Source organism: Miscanthus floridulus, chromosome 15 (genome assembly GCF_019320115.1).
Source record: "Miscanthus floridulus cultivar M001 chromosome 15, ASM1932011v1, whole genome shotgun sequence".
NCBI classification, from domain to species: Eukaryota; Viridiplantae; Streptophyta; class Magnoliopsida; order Poales; family Poaceae; genus Miscanthus; species Miscanthus floridulus.
Genome location: NC_089594.1, coordinates 82,961,655 through 82,979,881, shown reverse-complemented (window position 1 = coordinate 82,979,881; position 18,227 = coordinate 82,961,655). Strand labels below are relative to the sequence as shown.

General features: G+C 44.9%; 1 protein-coding gene across 1 annotated transcript; it reads left to right on the top strand.

Moving 5' to 3' along the window:
* The first annotated feature begins 12,369 nt into the window (after positions 1-12,369).
* LOC136507802 (uncharacterized) lies at positions 12,370-15,711 on the top strand. The gene is made up of 2 exons (XM_066502412.1): positions 12,370-12,662; positions 14,799-15,711. The coding sequence occupies exons 1-2, from the start codon at positions 12,370-12,372 to the stop codon at positions 15,709-15,711; spliced, it is 1,206 nt and encodes a 401-aa protein (XP_066358509.1).
* Positions 15,712-18,227: the final 2,516 nt, after the last annotated feature.

Genomic DNA, 18,227 nt, shown 5'->3' with positions numbered 1-18,227 from the left:
GCCCTCATGAATGCTAGGGGCCCTTCAGGGTTGTTGGTGCCATCGTCTACAGTGTTGCCGGCATTGAGCGGCTCGAGAGCTGAGTCTAGGTTACCGTACTCTTGCTCGTACTCTTGGCGGCAACGTACTTCTTCTTCATGGCGACCGAAGCAGCATTCGTCGATACGTCGTTGCGCATCTCAGAGATTGTTGAGGTGCACTCGGACGTCCTATTCGACCTCTTGGTCATGTTGGCGGTGATGTTCAATGCGGTTGCCCCTAGCTCTGCCCTAGAGGGGTTGCCTATCGTTGCGGTGCTAGTCGGTGAAGCGACTTGGGCGGCGATCGGATCTTGGCGCTCCTGATCTGCGAATCGAGCTTGTGGAGTATGAAGGTCTCTGATCCTGGCGGATCTCATTGACCTGGCAGTGTGTCACTTTAAGCATGGTGACAACCTTGGCGACCTCCGATGTCTACGGGAGCCAGGCGAGCTCGTTGGTGGCCATGGCCTAGGTTGGCGATTGGGGTCTTGTAGACATTGTGGCTATCAACACGAACAAACTCATCGTCGAGATTGCGTTGGAGTTGATGTGGTCTTCCTTGCGAGTCAAGCTACTCCTCGGCCATCGCAAGGGCAGCCTCGTTTGCTTGGCGCTATGCATGGTTGGCATTTCTGTTGACGCAGGCGTCGTGGTCCTCCTCGGTTTCCCCTTCCCGCGGAGGGCTATCGACGCTAACATTGAAGATTGCGCCGCCATGGAAAGGAGGGAGAGGAAGTAGTTTGGTGGTAGTTTTAGCGATGGTCTCCATAGAGCCCTAGGACTCAGAGCCTGGATTCTCCTCTAGGATGGTTTGGAGAGATGCTCCAAGGTGTTGGCCGTTGTGTAGCATGTGGACAGCCGGTGGAGGCTGGTCGGTAATCTAGTCGGCGATCTGGTCGGCGGGAGTTTGGACATCTCCAACCTGGTCGGTGAACTTGCCCCTTAGGGCATCCTGGTAGGCGACGGCAACTTTGGTGAGCCCGAAGGGCAGAGCCACAACCCCTGGAGTTTTCCTGAGCAGCCTCCGATAGATCTGGATCAGAGGGTGGTCGGCGCTGAACCAGAGTGTCCAGAGCTGATTCGGCGATGGAGAGGCAATCGGCGAGTTTTAGACCAACCTGTTCGATGGATGCAATCAAATCATCATTGTTGATCTGCCTCCTCTAGTAGCGAGGAAGCGGGCAGCGAGTTGTCAATGAAGGCGACATCGGAGGTGGTTCCGAGATCGGATCTTCAATCGTAGGTGTTAGGGTGATCGGTGCAGAATTGATCTGCACCGGCTTGATGAGCTCTCTGACTCCATCAGCGTTGATGATCCACGAGATCAATCTGGCCATGAAGATCTGGACGGGCTGCGGGAGGGACGAAGAGCCTACGAAACGTACCATCTTGTTTGATATAGAAACATCACACACACCCCTACCTGGCGCGCCAACTATCGATAGAATATCGTCGGCAGTCCTCCGAGGGGTATCCCACGAAGGTAGATTGATCGGCAGAGAGGCATGTAATCAAGAACAAGAAGGCAATAGAGACACAGGAGCTCAACAGGTGCAGGCCATCAGTATGACGTAATACCCTACTCCTGTGGTTTGCTGGTTTGTATTGGCTATCGTATGATATTGCGTGAGTTTGGTGGGGGTCCCTGCCCACCTTATATAGTCCAGGGCAGGGTTACAAGTCGGTCAGATCTGAGAGATAACTGGAAAGTAATAACAGATTACAGGAATCATGGGATCATACGTATCCTAACATATCTCGTAGTATATTCAGGATATCTTCCCGGTGTCTTGCGAGAGGCGCCGAGCAGAGTCGTGCCCCGCATGGCTTTGTCTTGTGGGCTGGGCCACCCCTGGGGGCACAGCCCATGTGGTCTGCCATGGGTATCCGGGGTCGTACCCCCCACAAAAGGATCCTCGGGACTTTCATATCCCTCTTCTTCATCCTCGTCGTCGTCGTCTTCATCATCATCATCATCATCATCATCCTCTCCTGCTCTGTCCTCTGCTCCCCCTTCCTCTGCGTTCCTCTCAGTAGCCTCCTCATCAAACTCCTCCTAAGTAAGCATCACTGCTATATCCTTTTGTAACTCATCATCAAACTGCTGCTGAACAAGATGGTCCTCTGGTTCTTCCTCTTCATATGTTGGCTCGTGCTCAAGGCATCGGGTTGCACTATTTGCTGTCTATGACATTTCATGTTTTATTCTAATAGATTCAAGAAAGTGTGCTTTAGATACCCGAGAAGGTCTAAGAAAAGCCAATGGCACTACAAGTCCTGATAAAACAGCAAAAGATTGAAAAAACAAGAAGTAGAAGTAGTAGAGGCCTTAGAAATATGTCAATCATCATTTGATCAAGAACTTGGAGCATAAAGGCATAGTGAGCATATAAAAAATAGTCATGAACTAATATAAAAAGACAGTAGGGGGCAGCTGGTAATGATGCCAAGTTTCTCACAAGTTCATGATCATTAGCTCATAATCTAGATATTTTCTGGAGTTGGACAAATTCATCATGGGCCAAAGAGGGGAGAGGAGATGAGAGTTTGTCCAAAAAAAGCAGCTGCTGATTCCCAAAAAGAAATAACAGCTCCTACCAAACATAGAGGAGTAGGAGAAGTAGAAGTAGTAGTAGAGGAGAGGAGAGGAGAGGAGGCCAAACAAAAACAGTGAGCATATATAGTAGTAGCAAGAGTAGTATTAATAGTAGGACAGCAATAGTAGCAGTAGGGTAGATAGAAGTAGGAGTAGTAGGAGAGGAGAGGAGAGGAGAGGAGTAGTAGAACCAGTAGAAGTAGGAGAGGAGGCTCTACAAAGCAGTTGCTTCCTATCAAAAGGAGCATATATAAACATAGTTGGCATATATAATCATAGTGAGCATACATAAAACAATGGGCATATCTAAAAACAGTGAGCATATACAATCACAGTGAGCATATATAAAGATAGTGGGCATATATAAAAACAAAGAGCATATATAACCACAGTTGGCATATCTAAAAACAATGAGCATATATAATCACAGTGAGCATATACAATCACAGTGACCATATAAAAACTATTGGCATATCTAAAAACACTGAGCGTATATAATCATAGTGAGCACATATAAACACAGTAGGTATATCTAAAAACAGTGAGCATATATAATCATAATGACCATATACAATCACAGTGAGCATATATAAAGACAGTGGACATATATAAAAACAGAGAGCATATATAATCACAGTTGGCATATCTAAAAACAGTGAGAATATACAATCATAGTGACCATATATAAAAATAGTTAGCATATCTAAAAATAGTGAGCATATATAATCCCAGTGAGCATATATAAACACAGTGGGCATGAACAAAAATAGTGAGCATATATAAACACAATGGGCATATCTAAAAATAGTGAGCATATATAATCACAGTGAGCATATACAATCACAGTGACCCTATATAAAAACAGCTGGCATATTTAAAAACAGTGAGCATATACAATCAAAGTGACCATATATAAAAAGAGTTGGCATATCTAAAAACATTGAGCGTATATAATCACAGTGCGCATATACAAACACAGTGACCATATATAAAAAGAGTTGGCATATCTAACAATAGTGAGCATATATAAACACAGTGGGAATGTACAAAAACATTGAGCATATATAAACACAGTTTTAGTAGCTCAAGACTAATACCATGATGACAACATTGTTTAGCTCAAGACTAATACCATGATGACAACACAAAAAGGCAACTGATGTAGCCTCACCGGGGGAGGGGGCGGACACCAGGGCCGCCAGGGGAGCGCGCACGGACGCCGAACACACGGGGTGGGGGAGAGCGCGCGTAGACACCGAACACATGGGGCGGTGTCGCAGTGGGCTAGGGCCCTCAAACTCTAGCCGTAGGGGGCTGGTGGAGCTCGAGGTCAGAGACGAGCCGGAGGTTGGAGACAGACTGGGGGAAGTAGGGCACGACGGTGGTCGTCGAGGTCGTCGGCGGAAACCCTATGACTCGTCGTGTGCACGGATGGTGGTGCGCGTAGGGTAGGAAGGCGGACCGGGGGTTGGAGTCAGACCGAGGGAGGTAGGGCACAGTGGAGGTAGGGCACAGAGGCGGCGGAGGTAGGGCATGGAGGCAGTGGTGGCGGCGGCGGCGCTGAATTTTGGCAGCCTGCCAGCGTCAAAGAGAGTGAGCACCCAAGGCTTAGCCAAAACAAAGCCCCCGCGCCCTCCTGCTTATATACCGAAGAGCATTTATAGGGGCGGCTCAAAACGCCAGCCATCCCTACAAATGGATTTGTAGGGGTGGTTTCTGAGCAAGCCGCCCCTAGAAATATTTTTCATATTTTATAATTAGTAATTCTATATTCTATATATAATTCTATATATATTTTTATATAATAATTTATAATTATAATATATATGTATATATATATATATATATATATTAACAATTTGCTGATATATATATAATTCCATATTTTCTTCTTTACAAAAAATTAAAAGCATATTTTAAATTTTGAAAATTTGAAATTTGAAACTGCGAATAGAACTTTAGGACACTAAATGACCTCAAATAAAAATGTTGTAAACATCAAAGTTGTATAACTCGTCAAGATGTACAACTTTTATTTTGGTCATCTTGTCATCTGACTTTTTTTTGAATGATTCAAAATTTGAATTCCAAAAATGACAACTTGAAACAACATTTTGGAAGAGTACATGACTTCCAATGTAAAGTCATGAATATAAAAGTTTTTGAACTCATCAAGATCTACAACTTTTACTTTGGTTATTTCTTCATTTGACAAAGTGTTAGTAAACATTGTTCACAAAGACTTACATATGAACAATGTTCTTATCACTTTGTTGGATGAACAAATAACCAAAATAAAAGTTTTATATCTTGATGAGTTCTACAACTTTTATATTCATGACTTTTTCAACTGAAATCATTTACTCTTTGAAAATGTTGTTTGAAGTTGCCATTTTCAAAAATTCAAATTTTGAACTTTTTAAACTAAGTCAAATGAAAAGATGACCAAAATGAAAGTTGTAAATCTTGATGATTTTACAACTTTGATATTTACAACATTTTCATTTTAGGTCATTTTGTCTTAACATTCAATTCGAAGTTCACAAATTCAAATTTCCATTTTTTAAATATTTTTTTTATTTTTTAAAAAGAAAATGTATCATTATATATATATCAGCAAATTGTTTTTTATGTGTACGGGAAAATATAGCAAATTGTTTTTAATATATTTATAAAAAATTTGTAGAATTAATATTTAAAAAATGCGAAAATATTTATAGGGCCGGCTGGTGATTGAGCCGCCCCTACAAATCAGCTTTGTAGGAGCGGCTGGTGAGTGTGTCGATTTGTAGGGGCGGCTCGTACCACCAGCCGCCCCAACTATGCGGTTTGTAGGGGCGGCTGGTCTCGTGGGTCCCGAGCCCATCCACTGTAGGATGAATTAATACTTCCATTTATGATTAAGAAATGATTGCTAGGTTGACTGAGTGTTTGTTTGTCCACAACCCAAGGGAGTGATTTCCTTTGTGCATTATTCTCGTGCAAATTAATTTCATATTCAAAACCCTTGTTAAGAATACAATACAAAGTGTAAATGCATTAAATGTGTCTCTATCTGCTAGCTGCAAAAATGTATTTATGTATGCTGTTTTTATTTTTTGTATCCTTGGCACATATAATTTGATGTAGTGGTGGTACCAATGCTGACCAATGCACGTTGTTTGTGTGTAAATATATAGCTAGGAGGTACGTCCCATGAAGTATTGCAATATAGTGTAAGCCAAAGTATGGAGAATGTACAATCTTTTTAGGATTGGGAGGTATCGAGAAACATGTGTAGCTATCCTTAAACTGTCCGTGTGAAAGTTGGCAAAATCAGGAGACACCTATTTATCTCCTTTAGGTTACACGTGATCTTGAAATGCCTTTCTTTCTCCACCACCAGTCTCGAAAAGAGCTTTATGCATGCCACAACAGCTCGATCTCTGGCCATCTCTGTGGCACATGTTCAGATTGCGTCTATGTGATGGTTGTTGTTGTAAGTGGGTGCTCTAGATACTAAGTGATGATTGTTTTCCAAATATTTCTTCAGTCCACTGATTCTCTTGCAAAATATAATGATGTCACGTAATCGTCAGAATGTTGGAGAAAACATAACTGCATCATATTAAAATGAAGTTACCAAGGCATTCTTAAGTTGATCCCTAGTTCATGCCAAATGAACCTTGAGACTAAAGAGTGATCGAATCTGGCTGTGGCGCCACATCCCAGAAAACCAAAATCCAATGATCAAATGCATAAAATGAACATCTCCATGAGTGGTTGTCAACTGTCAGTGCTGAGAGTGAGATGCTAGAATCCAACCAGCCTATGGAGGTGCTCAACGTGAATGCCTTCAGCACCGGGGCAAGAATTGGTGATGGTGAAAATCTCAACGTAGGTGCCATGACATGGTACCCCATGCAAGTACAACTACAAGAAATCTAGTCGTAGACTAGAAGCTCCTCAATTGACGTGGAGTACACCGGGATTTTATCGATCTATGTGTATTGTCGACGATAGCGCAGTTCTAGCAAATGCTAGCACAAATGCCTGGGAGATGGTGGTGGCACGACATCGATATATATATATATATATATATATATATATATATATATATATATATATATATATATATATATATATATATATATATGAGAGAGAGAGAGAGAGAGAGAGAGAGAGAGAGAGAGAGAGAAGGGAAAAGGCTAGGGGCAAAACCAACATTTCACCATTTTCTCTCCTCCTGAGCTAGAAGTGAATATTATAATGAGTATGGTGTCTTCCATCAAATTTATCATAAACCAGTGTGTCCACATGATAATTTGACTTCTATTTGTTTCCGTTGCAACGTGATTTCATTTAGAATCCTTTTATGTCATAAACAGTTCTCTGGTTTTTAGAGCATCTCTAATAGTTCCCAATAAAGCCTCCCAATCTAGGATTTTTGGCAAGAATAAAAAAAACTAATCTCCAACTGTTTCCATTCTCACCTCCAGATCTTTTTGCGCTTGGAAAAAAGGACTGATCGCGCGGATCCATCGGCCAATTTAGAGGTGGAAGGGCGCAGAAAAGAATAAAGAGTAGGAAAGGGTTCCTGATGCAAATGTACAAGAGAGAAACTATATATAAAAATGGTTAGGATAATTTAGAAATAGTATAGGATTCATGATGTAAAATTGTCTACTATATTTTAGGAGTGAATTATTGGAAATGGTTGGAGATGATGTTATTTATTTCTCCAAATAATTTTTAGCGATTTGGAAAACTATATGGTCTTGGGAAAAAATGTTGGGAACTCTTGAAGACGCTCTTACCGGCTCCAATCCCAAAAATATTAGTCTATTTACACCTCTATTCATCATAATGCAGGTAGTAAATTTGTTGAAATTTCCCATGTAAACTATCCAGTTAGGATATGGTACTTTTCACATTATAAACAAGTAAACTAGCACTATTACAAAGCAGAATTTCGGGCACTGGGAATTTTATTTTGAAAGATGACAAACGCCTTTCTCAACTGCCTCTATAAATCATCTAGAAGCCCAATCGGTGAAACCCACATTTGCAAATTCATGTAAAAAACTGTCATTTTTTTAGATGGGTCTCTAAAAGACAATCCTTTCCTAACAGGCACAACCCCATGTACCACAAATACTAACATATAAGGTGTTCGGATGTGATACCGTCCGAAGATATTGGGCAACATAATTCCCAGAAGGTATATCGACGATCACAATGGTATTGAGCTGAATGTGTAAGAGTGGTAGGTGAAATGGAATAATTTGCCTCTCGTTGTTGCAATTGTCCCCCTTTTATAGGGTTTTGGGACAATTATTACAAGTACTAGTAAAGCACCCTATCTACTGCAGAGTATTCTTGGGATCGTAGCTATTATAGGCAGGAGTTGAGTTATTAATTTCCCATCCGAACTGTGTTACACTAATGGGCCCTCACAGGGCCTCCTGGGCTACTCCTTTTCCTTGGTCATGGCACCTAACCCTCCGACATTTCCCAATCTCCGAAGACGAAGCCCTGTGGATTTTTCGCCTAGAAGCAGAAGATCGACCCAGATCTCTTGCGGCTCTAAGGATTTTTTATCAGCGTACATTCAGCTCCTCCCCGCTTCGTTGGCCGAAGATTTGTCCACACCTTCCATTAGCGAAGGTCAACAGGAACTTCGGCTGGCCCCGAGGTGTGCCATACCTGACCGCACGCATGAATGTGCATAACATTTTGCAAAAGAGACATGTTAGTGTTAGGGAGTCATCTGGGAGGCCACACCCCCAACAGTTCAACCTCGACGGTAGGGTCTCACTTGTACGTGCTTGAACCTTAGTGGAGGGGGCGAGTCCTCCTCTGAGGCTCCCTAACTCCTTGACCATGGAGTGAGCCGCTTGCGCCCATGCCATCCTTGGCCTTGTTCAGTATGGGCGTGATGATCGAAGTCGTGCTAGGGAAGTTTGACCACCGCGCAGGGGCCCCATATTGTTAAGGACATGAGGAGTAGTGTTGTTTCATGTTGCTTTGGTGGTCCTTGCCTTTTTTGAAGAAAATTGCTCTGCGTCTATCCCGCCTCTAGCTTTGTTGTTGTGCTTTTTCTTGCAGTGCTGCGTCTCGGTGGCTACATTCGAAGGTGTAGGGCTGTGGTCTCCTGTTCCTTGGAGCTATGACTGGATGAAGACTGCTGAGGCTTTGATGCTAGCGACCGCTTTGGCTTGCCTCTGTGATTAATGGATTTTTGAGGCGGTGTTGCCTCTGAAAATAAGTCATCCGCCTGTGAAAATCGGTTGCTATTTTTGAGACTATCTCACTTTTTGCCCCCTCCGATGCTCGAACACCCTGTCTCCCAAGAATGTTGTAAGGCTTGGTAGTGGTACCTCCAAATAACTGTGAGCCACTCATTTAACTAAATCGGATGGTTAGGATCATCTACTACTTCCTAATAAGAGGTAATAGGTGAAATATATATTTATATAATTTTTTATTTTGTAAAGTAGGATAAGTAAGGAAAGTTTTATCTCTGAAAATCTTTGTTTTAGATCTAGTTGATGTGCATATTTGTTGGATGTGACAACTATTTTTATTTAGAACTTTGGATGATGTGCATATTTTAGTTAGCGTTAGCTTTTTTTATTTGATGCATGCATCACTTAGATACTATAGGAAATTAATTAAAGTTAGGATATGACGTGCCATGTTTTTTTCCATTTTAACGTGGCTGCTCTTCCTCTATGCTAACGTACACTTATAACGTGTACCTTTTATACGTTCAAAAATTTGCGTGATTTATTTACTTTAGTGTAAACTTTTATCACTTCTAAGACAACAAAATCTATACGTTAATGCAACATTGTATACATGATGATGAACCTATAAAAAAGATTAAATCACCTGGCCACAAAGCATCTAACACGGACACATAACCTCCTATAATGCTCACACGATTCTTCTAGTGTGTACGAACAAAAAAAAGGAAGGATCAGGTGCGCATGAACAAGAAAGGAAGGGCCGCCAGATTCTGTTTCTTCTGATTGATGATGCTATGGGGTTTGGGAGGATTTTTTATTTTTAGGTTATTTATGTATTTAATTAATTCATAAAATAAAATAAATCAATGGCTCATATGTGTTTGAGTTATTACTTCTTAGCTGGTAATGGGTGTACCGTACCACTACTTTTGTAGTAGTCCTCCCATCACAAAAGTATAACTCTATTTACTCATCTCTACTCATCCTGATGAAGGTAGTATTGAAATTTCCCTTGTAACTATCAAAATAGGACACTGTATTCTTTCATTTTATAAACAGGGAAACTGACACTATTAAAATCAGAATTTTAGAATTTTATTTTCAAAGATGTTGTATGTCTTTCTCATCCTTCTCTATAAGTTATCTAGAAGCAGAGTAGATGAAACCCATCTATGCATATCAATTTAAAAAATTGAGTCAGTTTTCAGAGACGGGTCTATTAAAAGGTCAGCCTTTCCTAAATAGGCCCAACACATGTACCACAAATACTAACATGTAAGGAACCCACTGGCTGCCTCCTTTCACTCTCTCTCTTTGAGACTCTAGTTGCTGCTGCACCCACATCGTCCATTTTAGACGCTCCGTCTTCTGTGTAAAGAGCCTGTCTCTCGCACACCACCACTTAAGCATTTTGTTAGATGCCGGTGTCACTACGGGAAACAGGGGCTTTGCCGAGTGTTTCCTACTTTGCCGAGTGCGAAATGTCGGACACTCGGCAAAGATATACTTTGCCGAGTGCCGCACTCGGCAAAGCCAAACAATCGGCATATTCATCTTTGCCGAGTGCCAGGCACTCGGCAAAGTATAGCACTCGGCAAAGCCTCCCTTTGCCGAGTGTCGGGCTCTCGGCAAAGCTAAACACTCGGCAAAGGCTAACCGAGGTGACGGCGGCCACCCACCGTTAGGCTTTGCCGAGTGGTCGCCGTCAGACACTCGGCAAAGAATTTTTTAATTTTTTTTTTTTTTTTGTTTATTTTCTTTGCCGAGTGCCCTGTCTCTGGCACTCGGCAAAGACCCCCTTTGCCGAGTGCCAGGTCTAGCACTCGGCAAAGAAAAAGTTTTTTTTTATTTTTGCTCCCAGATATTTTCTTTAGGGTTTCTACAGTGCTTTAAAGTACATGTTAAAATTTGGTTGAATTTTGTGACTTTTTACTATATTTTTAGAATTATTTTTGTTTTGTTGATTTATTTCGCAAAAAACAAGTTTGAACTGCAGGTGCATCGAATAATGAAATCTAATCATTCGAAAAATGATTGTCATGCTAGTGAGTGTGTTTTGAGGCCGTATCCAGGAACTTGCGGGATATTTTTCACATCTGGTTAACGAAACATGAGGACAAAGTTGCGGCCAAAGTGTTTTTAAATTGTATAAAATTCAAACGAATTCAGAAAATCACGAAACTTGTGGATGCATCGTTATATAGCATGTGGAGCCTATGGTAAAAATTTGAAAAAGTTTCGTGCACGTTGTCACGTACGGTGCTTAGAAACCAGGACATCCCCGCCGCCCCGCCCCGCGCCGCCGCTGCACGCGCGCGCTGCCCCGACGCCGGCATCAAGCCCCGCCCCGAACCTCCCCGCCATCGATTTGCGCCGCGCCGCGTCCGGCCCCGCTTCCGGCGAAGAGCGCCGCACCCGGCCCTACCGGCCGCTGCCCCACCGCTCCCCACCACGCCACGCCCCACCGAACGACCGGTGCAGAAGGAGGAGGCTGGGAGGAGAGGAAAGAGGAGGTTGCCTTCCCGTTCCATTCCCGACGCCATCTTCCCCGTGTTCCCGTCTCATCGACGCCTCTACCGCCAAGGTATAATGATGTGCCATTGTGATTGTCGGCCTTCGAGCCGTTGTGATTGTCGGCCTTCGAGCCGTTGTGATTGTCGGCCTTCGTGCCGTTGTTTTTTGCAGGTTTTGGACACCTCCCCGTGCAGGGGAGGTGCTGCCAAAATTTAGAATTGACCCAAATCTATTTGTTTTTCATGCAGGTGAAGGAACTGTCTGAGCGAAGCCGGAGCACCTTGGCTACACCAATCGTCTTCCTCGGCGTTGCGGGTCTGCCTACACCGCGTCGCCTCGCCACTGCATCGACTCGCCACCGCCCCGCTAGCCTGACTCCACCGACACCCTAGGTATAACCCCTCTTTTGCGTACCTTGGTCGTAGATCGCGTAACCAAGTTAGGCGTTTCCCGTCCGAAAGAGATACGGTTGGTGGTATGCATATCTTTGTATATCTATGGCCGTATCTTTTTCAGATTGTCCACGTTATTTGGACAGCCCACGGATGCGTAGATGAGTTTAGTTTCCATGGTCCGCTCCGATCCGAGACAGGGTTTCGGCATTACCGTCCCCGTTGTTCTCCGGATACACACTCTTCCTGCCAGGACGCGTATCGGGAGAACAGCGGGGAGGTGCTGCCAAAATTATGTCTAGGATAGGAGCAGACCATGGTAACTAACCTCATCTACGCATCTGCGGGTGGGATTAGGACCTATCCTCACCTATTAGATAGTATGAAAGTCGTGTAGATGTAGTTGATGATTGCATTACTCGCTGGCATTTTAGAGGATGGATGACCGTCAGTGGATGTACACGGGCTGGAAAAGTCAAATGGAGTACACAGATGAATGGTTTCACAAGACCGAGGCTTTTTTGAACAAGGCATTTGGCAAGGCTTCGTCATCACATCCGCTAGAGCCGTGTCCCTGCTCCAAATGTGCAAACATGAGAAGGATAAACAGGGTCGACATGGGTAAACATCTTGTGAAGAATGGATATATGCCGGGCTACACCCGGTGGATCTACCATGGTGAAGCCCATCGTACGAGAGAGGAGGTGGTGAGACCACGCGTCAAAGCTTTTGATGATGATGCCGGTGTACCAGACTTGTTAGATGATGTTCACCAAGCACTCGGTGTTGACAAACGCAAGAAGGAGGAGATGGAGGTAGCCACAAAGGCTTTCTACGAGATGATGAACTCTGCTCAGAAGCCCCTTTATGATCGGTCCTCGGTGTCTGAACTTGATGCCATTGGACGCTTGTTGGTGTTGAAGTCCGAGTTAAACATCAGTTGAGACGGCTTAGATAAGATGTTGATCGTGATTGGCACCCTACTTCTGGAGGGCCACATTCTGCCAAAGAACATGTACGATTCACAGAAGGTCCTTCGGGCACTTAAGATGCCATATGAGCAGATACATGCTTGTCCGAAGGGGTGTGTCCTATTCTGGAAAGAACATGTGGATGCAAAGTACTGTCCAAAGTGTGAATCGTCTAGGTACCTAGAGACAGACTCTAATGATGGTTAGAAGAGTCAGACGACAGTCCCAGTGAAGATCGTACGGTGCCTTCCGTTCCTATCGAGGATCCAACAGCTATTCATGAACGAGGAATCCGCGAAACAGATAACATGGCACAAAAATGGAAAACGGTACAGTCCAGAGAAGATGGTGCATCCAGCCGATGGTGAAGCATGGAAACACTTCGATGACATATATCATGAAAAAGCTGGAGAGGCTCGTAATGTACGTGTTGCGTTGGCAACAGATGGGTTCAATCCTTATGGAATGATGGCTGCCCCATACACATGTTGGCCCATGTTCGTTACCCCCCTCAATCTCCCCCCTGATGTCTCCTTTGAACAACATAACATATTCTTGTCGTTGATAATTCATAGACACCCGGGGAGTAATATGGGTGTGTTCGTGGAGCTGGTGATTGATGAATTGATCCATGCTTGGGAGGTAGGGGTATGGACATACGACAGAGCTACAAAGACAAGCTTCAAAATGCACGTTTGGTACCAGTACTCCATGCATGACTTCCTGGCGTATGGGTTATTCAGCAGTTGGTGTGTTCACAGGAAGCTCCCATGCCCAGTATGCAAGGAAGCTTTGAGGTTCATCTGGTTACGGAAGGGTGGCAAGTATTCGTCGTTCGATGCACATCGGCAATTCCTCCCTTCTGAGCATCCATTCAGACAAGACATCAAGAACTTTACGAAAGGTGTCATAGTGACAGACCCTCCACCGCGGATGATGACTGGTGCCGAGGTTCATGCGCAGATAGATGCTCTCGTGTCCGCTCCAGATGGTGGGTTTGTGGGATATGGTGAGCAACATATGTGGACACATAAGTCAGGCTTGACGAGGCTCCCCTATTTCGATGACCTTCTTCTGCCACATAACATCGATGTAATGCACACCGAGAAGAATGTCGCTGAGGCACTTTGGGGAACACTCATGGACACTGAAAAGTCTAAGGACAACACTAAGGCTAGAGTGGACATGGCAACGTTATGTGATAGACCAAAGCAAGAGATGCAGCCTCCTAGAGGCAACAAGACATGGAGGCGGCCTAAGGTCGATTTCGTCTTGACCAGGGATCAGAGGAGGGAAGTACTTCAATGGATCCAAACGCTAATGTTCCCTAATGGGTATGCAGCGAATCTGAGGAGGGGAGTCAACTTAGGCACTCTGTGAGTCAACGGGATGAAGAGTCATGACTTCCACATCTGGATTGAGCGGCTTCTTCCAGCGATGGTTTGAGGCTATGTCCCTGATCATATATGGCAAGTGCTTGTAGAGTTGAGCTATTTCTTTCGCCAGCTTTGTGCAAAGGAGCTTGACCGGTCCGTCGTTCGTGACTTGGAAAAAGCGGCACCTGTGTTGGTCTGTAAGTTGGAGAAGATCTTTCCACCCGGCTTCTTCTTGCCGATGCAGCATTTGATTGTGCACCTCCCCTATGAGGCATGTATGGGGGGGCCGTGCAGGCCCGGTGGTGCTATCCAATCGAGAGATGTCTGAAGACTGTTCGAACAAAATGTAGAAATAAGGCCAAAATTGAGGCTTCCATTGCAGAGGAAACCATTAGGGAGGAGGTGGGAACCTTCACACAGAAATACTACAAGCCGAACCTCCTTCATAGCGTGCATAATCCACCCCCTCATTACAATGCTGGCGAAAATGAATCGAAGCTCAACCTTTTCCAAGGGCAGCTCGGAAGCGCAAGTGCATCGACCACTAAGCAATTGAAAAATGAAGTGTGGCACAGTATCATGCTGTATGTGTTGACCAACCTTGTCGAGGTGCAGCCGTTCATTGGGTAAGTTCTCAACCCCCTTGTTTCGATACGCCGTCACACTATTTTGCATCCCCCTTATTTCTCTTTGGTACAGGGAATTCACTCGTCAAACCTGGCAAGGACGAAGGGATCCAACCCCGCAGGAAACTGATACCTTTCTTTCAAAGGGTGCGGGACCAGGGAGGCCCAATTTCATTTCTTGGTTCAAACGGAAGGCCCAAACTGATGTTACTATAAGTGACGAGTTAAGACAGGTTGCAAACGGCTATGCCATTAGGGTCAAGTCATTTAACGGCTACGACGTGAATGGATATCGCTTTCAAACAACATGCTACGAGCAGAGTCGGCCCAATCGAAAGACCACAAATAGCGGAGTTTTAACACCAGACACTGATGAGGTCCAATATTATGGAAGAATTGAGGAAATCTATGAACTTTCATTTCATGGTTCCAAAACTCTTAATCCTGTCATATTCAAATGCCACTGGTTTGATCCTGGAGCAACGAGACGGACCCCTAATCTAGGGCTAGTGGAGATTCAACCAGATTCCGTCTACCCAGGAAAACATGTTTATATTGTGGCTCAACAGGCCTACCAGGTGTATTATATGCCATATGCGTGCCAAGATGAAGAGCTTAAGGGTTGGGCTATTCTGCACAAGGTATCACCATATGGTAAACTACCTGCCCCAAACGATGAAGATTACAACTTCAATCCAAGCACATATGAGGGAGAGTTCTTTCAAGAAGAGGGGCTACAAGGAAGCTTTGTGATAGACTTAACCGAAGCGATAGAAATGGAAGTAGACAATGAAAGGGTTGATGATGAGGATGCTGGAGATGAGGTCCATAATGTGGATGACCTACAAATGCTTGAGCGATTACGTTTAGGCAATGACAATGAAGACAACATTCCTCCTTCAATTAGTGTTGATGATTTGGACAATGTTGATAGCGATGATGAGACCTATGATCCAGATAATCCAAATAATGACGATGATTTCTAATAAATGTAATACTAAAGTTGATTATCATTTTGCATCTATTTCTAATTAAATGTTTTGTAAGCATGAATATTATTTCTAATACATGTAATACTTTTCTTTTTTTCAGGTGATTCAACAAAGATGGCGGGTGGGCGTCACAGGCCCGTTAGGTCGCTTTACCAAGTGGGGGAGGAGGCCGAGGGGTCGGACGCGAGGAGGAGGAGGAACCCGAGGAGCAGGAGGCCCCCAGCATGTCTCTAGGTGTCGGAGGAGGTGAAGCCGGTGACGCCCGTGGAGAGGGCGCACGAGGAGGAGGAGGAGGCGGAGCCGGTGACACCCGTGGAGAGGGCGCACGAGGAGGAGGAGGAGGAGGAGGCGCCCTTCGACGAGCAGGAGGCGTTGGCGGGAGGCACGGGTTCCTCTTCCTCTGCTCCGAGGGTGTACCTGCGAGGTTCCGCTAGCCTCCCAGCTTTTCCGCTTCCTCACCGCCGCCCAGTGATTCGCCCTGAAGGGCAAAAGTAAGTAAACTTGACATTTTGTTTGCCCCTACTTCATATGATAAGTTCAAACAAAGATGAACTACTAATTTTTCTTAATCACATGTGCAGGAACTGGGTGGTTGTGTCCGGTGCTGGTGCACGCACCCCCAATGGCATCCTGGGTCTTCTGTGCAGGCAACACTACCCCGGCATCGTCACGTACAATAACAACACGTTGGCGGCCTGTTCGTTTGACTACTATGCCATCGCCGCTGATACAGAGCCGTACCCCAACAAGGCAGCACGGGTCATTGGGGAGTTCTGGGTAAGTCTCCTCGCATAGCATTGCTTCTTTCATTGAACTTTTTCTTTAAAAAATATCCATACAAATATCGTGTTTGTCCGCAGGCTTATTTCAAATGCGAGTAGGGATTTGAGGGCAGGAAGGATCAGGTGGCGACCAAAGCCTGCAAAAAGCTTGTCGTCGACATGATTCACGAGGCGAAGATCCAGGCCGTTGTCACCTACTACGGGTCGAAGCTTGGACAGAGGGTCAAAAAGGTCGACGCTAGAACCATGGACCTGACCCGGGAGTAGTACATTGAGGTACATGAGAACATCCAGATTGATTTGTTTTGAGAATAAGTAGGTTTAATTCGATCATCTTATATGTCAATTACCGGATGACATGCAGATGATTCCCTGGTGGTGCGGATCGTATCCCGAGGCTTGGGAGAAGATCGTGGACAACTAGTTTACGGAGGGGTATGCCTCGACGCACAACGCTGCAAGGGAACGGCGTTTGGAGATGCAAGGACCAGCACACCATCAAGGCAGCCGCAACCTCGTCGGATACAGAGACACATGGGTACACGAATTCATTTATCTATTCTGATGCTCAATTATGACTGATTTCTAATCTTCTTGATGTCTTTCTCATAGAGGGCAGCACATCAAGGCTAGGAGTGCTCGGACTTCTAGGCATGGTGCATGTCCCACAAGGGAAAGGCGACGTCCGACGTCTCCTTCAGCCTGGAGGACGGGCCCCAGGAGTACACGAACCCGAGCGTCCACACCCGCATCAGCGAGTACACGTCGGCGGCAAGGTCAGTCCATGGGCCAGACTTCGACCCGTGCACGCAGGAGATTGATACGGAGCTCGTCATGAGGTTGGGAGGAGGGAAGAAGCACGGCCGCATGTGGATTGCCGATGGCACAATCGACTCGGCCGCTGTCCCCAACCTCTCCATGATCCGAGCCCGGAGCATGAGCGAGAGCCCAGCCATACGCACACGGCCGACCGTTGCACAGCAGCGGGTCGACGTCCTCGAGGTAATTTCAGTTTGACTCGTCGTATATTGACTTTTAAACACCGTAATTAGCTATGCATTACTGAAACATTGGAGTGAAATGTTGTAGGCCCGGCTCGAAGAAGAAGCTCAGCAGCGTCAAGAGCTGCAGGCGCAGCTGATGTCCTAGTGTCAGACCTATGAGAGTAGGTTGATGGGCATCACGGAGACTTATGAGACTTGGTTGTCGAGCATCACGGGCTTTCTTCAAAGCCTTGGGCAACATACGGGTCTTGCTGTGCCACCTGAGCTGCTCGCTCCACCACCTCCACCTGCAGCCTCACCCTGGGATGGACCTACACCTGTGAGTATGAAAGTTAATTGCAGTGTCTTACATGCAAGTAATTTCTAATTAGCTAGCCAAGTACATGTCTAACACATAGAATATATACTCCTTTGTGCAGCCTCAGTCGGCGCCTCAGTCGGCGGGTTCCAATAATCCGCCTAATTCTCAGGATCCGTATCGGTCACCGCTCGATCAAAGGCGTATTTGGTAATGAGTTTGAACTTGTCCATGTTTATGGAATTGTGGTAATAAACTGGATGTTAGATGATGAACAACTTTTGAACTTGTGAATTTTGATGTGATATATTCAGACACTTATGTTTGTGACTTCTAAATGGTGTTTGTGATATGTAAGTGATGAATGTCATGGATTTGAAGAATGTGATGAATATCTGTGAAATTTTCTGTTTGAATGTGTGATGC